The following is a 9,013-nucleotide window of genomic DNA, read 5'->3' on the forward strand; positions in this document are numbered from 1 at the left end:
CAAGGCCTTTCAAAAGCTTCTCCCCCTCGTATAGTTTCTATTCAATGTTTTATTTTGAATAAAATTTCACTTATAAAAGAAAACAATTAATTGATCAGTTCTCTATATTTAAAAACAATTTTTCACGTTTGAATTGATATCTTAAATTCAAGTTACCATGATACATTCGAAGAGTGAAATATGCAATATAAATATTCTTCAACATAATTGATAAAACAGAATGTAAGAAAAATTTTAGTTACATACGTATTTTAGTTACATACGTATTTCGAGGTATTAACTTTTGAACGGCAGTATATCACGTTTCGCCGCATCAGACCGTTTCTCCGGTATTTCCTTTTATACAATCGAGAAAACCTGTTTGCCTGTATAGCACCTGTACATCACAGAAACCGTGCAAGAACCGTGTGCGAGTTCCGAACGTAAAGAAGTGTTTCCTGTTAAAAGATCGACAACGAAGTTCGCGGTCTCTCGGCTGTTTCGATAAATTTTCATGATCGGTGCCTCGTAAACGAATCTTCTGCGTAAAAACAGACAAAGACGTGTACGGTAATTGACGACGTTTAATGCCCGGAATGCCATAAAAGCGAGCGCGAAATGAAATACGACGGTTTCTCGGCGTACCAACAACCGCTTTTGGTTCGCCAACAAATTATACCGGCGCGACGAACGACGCTGTTTTTCTCTCTCCTTATTCTTGAAAAAGGGAGGAACGGTTACAGAGGGTGGAGAGGAATAGGACTGCTTGAAAGGAGAGAAAAATCGGGATATTTACAATGGCGGTCACGATCGAGCGACGAGAAAACGGGAAATTCAAATCGGCCGATTGTCGCGATGAATATGGATGGCTGGGGGGGTCGGCGCAAGAAAAACACGGCGAGGAGGATCTTTGTGATGCAAATTTCGCGACGGTACTTGCCTTTATTAATATCGAAAATGTGTTTTCGACGGGAAGCACCGCCGTCGCCCTCCACCGTAAAAAAGAGAGTCCATTACATTTTTCTCCTCTCTCTTTTTCCTTCACCCCTGGATTAATTCCCGATATTAAACGAGCCACTTCCGATTCTATTTCTGCCTGTTTACCCGGTAAACAGATTGCTAAGGAACCATTAAGAGGAAATAGAGACTATTAGGCGAACGCAAAATTTTGTTTCAAGTGCGAATAGGAACATTCAGATTTCTGTTTAATTTTACGGATATCTATTTGTACTCATGTACTAATTTTCTTCAAAATACTTGAAACTATTTCGGATTCTATTAGTATTATATTATAGAGTACAATAGAAAACACATACCTTGTGCCATTATTCTGTTTATCAATAAATGTTGTTAATGTTAAGATAAAATGACGTAATCGTAGTAATAAAGAAATAAAGAAGGGATGAAATGCACCTTTGAATAAGGCCAGCGACAAACTCTTTGCAAGATTAAACACGTTTTATCCAATTAAAATACAAGAAGTTAATCTGCATTTAATCCTTTAAATCAATTTTAAAAAATCCACTTACACTAATATACTTTGTCGCTTCTAGTGACACGTCCGCCCACGCACGAAACCAAACAAGCACCCCAGGGGCGCGGAAATACGCTCAATAATTCGTAATAAAGTCGGTGTGCCTGCTGGTTTTTTTTCCAGACCCGAAGTCGCTGAGAAGAAGTCGTCCCCCGCGCGATTTGCATGTTATTACCTCGCTTACATATTTATTCAATAGCCAGAGGGTTTCCAGGGAATCATATCTCTTCATCCCTCTCCACCTTTCTCTCTCCAGTACGTCTCCTCTTCCTTTAATTTCAGATTAAGGGTCACGCGTGCGAAACTGAACGATTAGTAAGTCGCCGCACGGACATTGCTCGCTCCAATCCGCGCGAGCGTTTACGCGTCATGAATGAAAACATAAATTTCAGCCGGAACACGTCGAACTATCGCGTGTTAAGTCAACGAAGTAATTACTACATAATAAATATACCTGAGCTACCGGTACACGTGCAAGTACGACACGCTCACACCATCCACATAATCATGTATACATATGCGATTACTCATACAATATCGTGCAAAAATTCTAAGCTATTTACTAGAAAGAAAATGTTTTATTACTTATATACATATTAGCATTTTAATTACTTTTTATTGGATACTGTTTTCATCTTCATTTATTTGTTCAATTATTAATACGTTTTGATTAACGGAAAATATACTGATTGGTTCAGAATTTTAATTAATGCCTTCCTAATATATATTTTAATGTCTCATTTAAATATGACTATAAATATGCGATAATTACTGTTGGACGCAATAAAGTTTGCGAAATTTGAATACAATCTATAATTAATTCATAGTAATTAGTTCATATAAGAATTTGAAAAGCTTTTTAAATCCGATGAATTCTTAAACGACTAGTAAAATTACTCTGTACATACAATTACGAGCGCGGCAACAGTTGTTTAAAGATTTTGCACGGTACTGTACACGCAATTCACGACTACTATCGATGACGTTCATTTGAAATTCAAATTCATAAAGACTTACCTGTTTATGCATTTCCACGTTCAGCCCGTAGGACATCTCGTAGTACTGGAAGAATAAAAAAAACGCACGATATATTAGACGTGAGAGATATAAAGTGGCGAAAGGGGCGATGGATGCAAGTATTAGAGAGAAGCGTGCAGGTACAAGCATTAACGCGATGCTTATGTAGCGATATAATACGCCAGCGGCGAACATAAAAGCCCGTGTTCTTCTCTCTCATTTACTCTTTCGTGCGCATTAAGCACGCGGGAGACGTGAGTAACATGCATCCGCGAAAACTGCTTGGAAACGATGATTCGCGCAATCAAATAGCAAAATGAAGATTGCGTAATGTTATTTATATGACTATAAATATGCGATAATTACTGTTGGACGCAATAAAGTTTGCGAAATTTGAATACAATCTATAATTAATTCATAGTAATTAGTTCATATAAGAATTTGAAAAGCTTTTTAAATCCGATGAATTCTTAAACGACTAGTAAAATTACTCTGTACATACAATTACGAGCGCGGCAACAGTTGTTTAAAGATTTTGCACGGTACTGTACACGCAATTCACGACTACTATCGATGACGTTCATTTGAAATTCAAATTCATAAAGACTTACCTGTTTATGCATTTCCACGTTCAGCCCGTAGGACATCTCGTAGTACTGGAAGAATAAAAAAAACGCACGATATATTAGACGTGAGAGATATAAAGTGGCGAAAGGGGCGATGGATGCAAGTATTAGAGAGAAGCGTGCAGGTACAAGCATTAACGCGATGCTTATGTAGCGATATAATACGCCAGCGGCGAACATAAAAGCCCGTGTTCTTCTCTCTCATTTACTCTTTCGTGCGCATTAAGCACGCGGGAGACGTGAGTAACATGCATCCGCGAAAACTGCTTGGAAACGATGATTCGCGCAATCAAATAGCAAAATGAAGATTGCGTAATGTTATTTAAACGCACGCCAGATGTCTCGCGTGTTTTATTAACTACTTCTGTTTCCTTTAACCACCTGAGTCACGAATTTTCATAGACACGTTCACGAAATACAAATACCACGTGTGTACATTAATATCCAAAATTATGGAAAAAGTAATTTGAACAAGATGTGACCACAGAGTCCTGGCTGTGGTTCGAAAGGTTAAACCGACCACTTTCATATTTCATCATTTAATAATATCATGAAACTGTTATTCTTTATACACGAAAATGAATCTAACTTAAGCTCTAGGCTTAACCCTTTCGCTACGGACACCGACTATAGTCGGCGACCGCGCGACGTGCTGTGAGTACGGGTGCCGACTATAATCGGCGTCCGAATATCTTTTGAATCTAATAGCTCGTACTGAACTAAATCCTGCATATTTTACATACGAAATAAGAATCTTCAATTTTTTTCTATTGGATGGTAAATAAACAATACNATATTGATATAAAACGAACTTCATAAAAAATATTGTCTTAATAAAAGAACACATGATGGTTTCCAAAGTGTCACGTCGGCTGACTTGCAAATGTTCCGCGCGTAACATGTTATACTTTTTGGAATGCACCATGACTAAAGAATTAATTGCTTCCGACAGCAGTGATTTACATACTGCCGCTTATGTATGTACATCCATCTATTGAAAGGGTATAGAAAGTCTTGGTCCGGGACGATCGAAATAAAACGAATTGATAGCAAGAGTCGGGGGATAAATTATTCGCCAACATCTCGAACCGAAGAATAAACTTCTAGCCGGCAGAAGTAGCAGATTCGAATGTACTCACAGCCTCTATCTTTATTTTTATTATATTATATATTACTTCATTATTTATATTTATTTTATATATACATTATTTATATTTATTATATTATATAGTACTTTATTAAAATAATTACGATTAACCGTGATGCACCGTTCAGATCAATTTGATGTTTATTATATTGTATTGATCGATAAAGAGAAAAGATTGAGGTAAAGAACGAAGAGGAAAGAAGATAGGAGCGTACTGGGTTAAATCAAGCAGAAGGGTTCCCAAGGGCTAATCGAATTATCGAGTTACCTAAACCGAGATGCTGCTCGAATTCGTAATAACGTCTAAAAGAACCCTTTGTCGATGATTTTTAGGGTTCGAAGTACATGGCTTCCGAGAGCAACTAAGAGAGATTACATCGATCGAACAAGATTACGAAAAGCGGACCAAATTGAGCCATAATGTGAGATCCTGCCGGTCAAAAAGGATAAACGCGCGTAGAAAATGAGAAAAACGACCACGGACGAATAGTCTCTGACCTACCAACCCCTCCTCACAATAATATCTGTGTGCGTAAGAAGGTACACGCGTGTCCTGTGCGTGAACCATGTACGGTACGGGTATGCGACGTCCAAGACCGGTTTCTCGTAACAACGTTTCTACATCGTGTGTACAAGATCTCAGACCGGATATCCTTTAACTAATTCATCCATCGAACCGACGGTTCTCAACTTCCCTTTGCAAATTCGCTTGACAGAGAATGAGAAGCGAAACGATAGAAATCTACGTTTAATAGAATTAAAGAGTATTTTTATTCCAGTTTCTCATACATAAAAGCACTAAGCAGACAGAAGGACGTTAGTACTAATTTTCTCGTAAATTTGAGAATTTTATTTCAATTTTAGAACAACAAAGATCGTACGACATTACATATTATTTCAATGATCTGTAAACGTACTGCTTCAAATATTCAAGAACTGGCGAGAGACTAAAAGCACGGAAAAATCCATGGAACGTATAATACAAGAGAACTGTTTGGAACGTTCCCTTCGATATGCATCTTTCAACAGTAGCGATAGAAAAGCACCATTCAGGGATTTATATTTTTCTATTTTAACGAGCGGTACATGATCAAAATGTGTTCGCTAGTCTGAAGCATTGAACAAAATTTTCAATATAAGATACCTAGAATTTCTGCAAATCATTGTTTCATTTATTGATCACTATTTTCTTGCAACAAAATCGTTAACTTCAAATATTTCGAATCTTTTATTAGAGGTCTGAAAAGTTTTTCAATGTAACAAAATCACAATCCTCGAATTACAAGCGAAAAACAAAGCATTTTGTAATTTCAACCGGTGTGCAGGACGAAACGCTTCCATTGAGTATTCCATTGAAGCTAACGTATATACAGCCTCGACGGACTTTATTGCTCGAGAATCGTAAACTTCTGTTTTTAATATATCAACGTAATTTCCCGCAGCGGAATTCTTTTCCCGTTCGGCGAGCGTAAAAAGTCGACACTGATATTGAGTTATACCGTCGTTCTGTTGCGAAAGAACGTGGCCGTAAGAGTCAACAAATTTCAAGTTTAATGGTTTGCTTCCGTCGTGATGAAAAACGTAATTGCAACGCGGTTTCGTCTGACACAGCTAAGTTACTCGACTCGATTAATTGAGTGAATGAAATGTGTTTCGCAACCTCCGATTTCACGGTAACTTCGAAACAACGATGTTTAAAATTGATAAGGAAGATTTATTAGTAAAGGTACTTCAATTAGTCCAAGTTGCTTTTACGAGGAACGTTTAAACGAACACAGTTTTGTTATTAATTTCAATGTTTTTAATGAGTTTATCTTCGAGAATGCAACACGTTTTCATTAACATTTCTCGCACCTCAATTAATTACACGATATCGTTCCTCGAATAATAGAAGGGAGAACCCATATAAGCGAGAAGAAGGGGTGGAGGACAAGAAGATCGTCTCTCTAGCAGTAGCTCGACGAAGTAATTAGCCTTTAATTAATAGACTCATCCCCGAGAGTGCCCGATAGCAGGGGTCAGGATCTTAATTATCGTAAGCCTGGAAATGTAACTCGCGGTCTAGACACGCTCAACCCATGCACTATAAAAAAAATAAGGCAATAATAATACATCGTAGATTATTTAATTTATTTATTCCTTAATTTGAGTAAAGCATCTTATAAGTCGTGTTACTTGTCAAAATTCATCGAATAAAACATTTCAAATGAAACAACACTTAAATTCTTAATTCGATAACAATTTCTATTTTCCACGCCAAATATAACCATTTATTTATAATGGACGCAAAATGCCAGCCCGTCGGTAACGCGTAGCTATAGAGAAAAAATTAATAGCACAAGGGTTAATACGAATGAGAGGTGTGTCGCGAACACAAAATTCGGTGCGAGATGATAAAACGGCTTGGTACGGCAATAAACGTCGTTCAACCATTAAACTCGCTCGAATTCGTCGCACACCACCACCCGTTTCCCCTATCCCTCCACCCTCTCTATCCGACCGTTCGTTTGCATTTTCAAATTGAACCAGCTTCACGCCACTATCCGAGAGTTTTATGCCGCATCATCGTGTCCACATTATCGAGTTAAGCCCGGAAATTCAATCTGCGACGATGTCGAAGCGAAATTTTCACTCTCACCCTCTTCCCGCGCCGTCGCTCGCTTCCGCCCCGGAAACCGAGCAGCCAAATCTTGCACGTAACGTGCGGAAAGGACGAACAGAAGATTATTCAATTCGTGTGAAAAAGGAGATTCGTGTGCACGAGATATATCTTATTTGAAGCAGGGCAGCGGGGTAGAAAAAGTAGGAATTATCTGAAACGAACCGAGGAAACTCCGGATCGTGTGCTGTGCTAGCCTGAACCCTCGAATCGCATAATCCCTATGGGTCTTGGAAATGAGTCGGCGTGGTACTTTCATTCTCGAATAAACGACCGATATCGATCGCGATCGATATCTGCACCGTGACGAGATATGCAAGACTAATGGACACCTCGTTTCGGCTCTCTCTCTTTCTCTCTCTCTCTCTCTCCTCCCGTTGTCTCGTCCCTTTCACGAGCTCTTATCCCCCTTTATATCTTTCCTCAATGGGAACCAGCCCCTGTTGTGAACACCCTTACATAAAATACTTCTGTCCTGCTCTATCACATTGTTCTTCTCTACGAATTGCAAATTTTGCCCTCGATTTGATCCCACTCTGCAGTCCGCCTCTGTCTTTCTCGACCTTTCCCTCTCGCTCTTTGATTTAATCAAGGAAAACACTTGAAACCACGACTCTGGTGCACACATTCATCACGAGAGCATGCGATTTACTGATTAGCGATGAAAAGAGCAACTGGAGTTTACATACAATTCCCATTGAGAAATTTCTATTTTGTGAAACGCGTTCAAAATTTAGAAATATAAGTGCCAATTATGAAACAGCTTAAAATTTTAATGATATACTGCTACACCCGGCTAACCGGAAACTGTGTATTTAAGTTTCGGTCATAAACGATGATCGTACAATTAAATCTGTAGCTTTGAGTTTTCGTTTCATCGTAACAAGCGAAACTATGGCGAGTCGAGTGGAAATGCTCCAGCTAACTATCCCGACATGCTCGTTGCGGCCTTTCGGGTCATACTTCTGTGTAAAGAGGCCGAAACTCGTGCACGAGAGAAAGAGGAGGAGACAGAGAAAGAGAATGTGTATAGGGACGACGTGGCGCGACGGGCCAATTTGAGACCGGAAGGTGCACACGACGTTCGCGTGTTACAACGATTGCATAAATTCGTGCCAGTATAACGCTTGGACACGGCGTTAGCGGTGTTAACGACCCGAACTCTCCGTGGTCGTTCACGCCGACACGATTCTATTAACTGGTCGTCGTACACCGGCCACGAAATTCATCGCAATCACGACACGACGAACGCGTAAAATCGCAAACTGTCATGATTTAACGACGCACTCAAGACTGCTCATCTTCCACAGATTTCATGATCATGTCTCTGTGATTCTAACAATTTTCAACGTCGTTATTCTTTGTTCTTTCAGATGCAGTTTGACACATGTACATATATCTACGGTTTTATTCGTGACCAATAAAAACGATACATTCTCACTCCAATACTACTTTACTCATATTAATCGAAAAACATACATATAGTGTTTACTAGCACAACCGACACGTTCTCCTTTTCAACATCAGACATAAAGATCAAATAAAAGTACGATCGATTTCTTCACGCTCGACAGGGCATACAAGAACAGATTCGCAAAAGCAAAGTACGATTTTCAAGCACTGGCGACGAGCGTGTGAGTCGAAGAATGTGGAAACTACGTCTCGGAATCTATGCATGGGACGCTGGCTGGTGAAACTGCAACCGGACGATGCACTTCAAGGCGATCACCACTGAGATCGTAAAAGTTCACGAGCTCGACAATTACATGAAAGAGCCGTAAAAGCGTAATGCCCCGTGGCCAGGCGGTATTGTCGCATAACGAATACGAACGACCAACGTAGCGGCGAACACTTCTCGATTTGAACATTATTATCGGAAACAAATCCGTAAACATTTTATCGACGATGCAAGGACTCTATGTAGAAAAGAAGGAATTAGAAGAAGGAATCTTAGAAGAAGGAATCTATTCCTTCTTCTAAGTAATGTAATTAAAGTGAATAGAGAAATTAACACTAGATTGCCCAAGGAAGTCATTTTGACTGCTTTTGGG

General features: G+C 39.2%; 1 protein-coding gene across 2 annotated transcripts in view; it reads right to left on the minus strand.

The window, feature by feature from the left end:
- The window catches only part of LOC108629297 (protein groucho), a 104,547-nt gene that overhangs the window by 58,664 nt on the left and 36,870 nt on the right, over positions 1 to 9,013 (minus strand). Inside the window, exon 4 of one of the 2 annotated variants that reach the window (XM_018031900.2) lies at positions 2,531 to 2,575. In XM_018031900.2, coding sequence (XP_017887389.1) covers positions 2,531 to 2,575 — 45 coding nt within the window. Of the gene's footprint in view, positions 1 to 2,530; positions 2,576 to 3,141; positions 3,187 to 9,013 lie in introns of both variants that reach the window. The other variant, XM_018031895.2, reaches the window with a different exon arrangement.

The sequence above is a fragment of the Ceratina calcarata genome, unplaced genomic scaffold (assembly GCF_001652005.2).
Source record: "Ceratina calcarata isolate Rehan_Ccalc_2016 unplaced genomic scaffold, ASM165200v1 scaffold132, whole genome shotgun sequence".
In the NCBI taxonomy this organism is placed as follows: domain Eukaryota; kingdom Metazoa; phylum Arthropoda; class Insecta; order Hymenoptera; family Apidae; genus Ceratina; species Ceratina calcarata.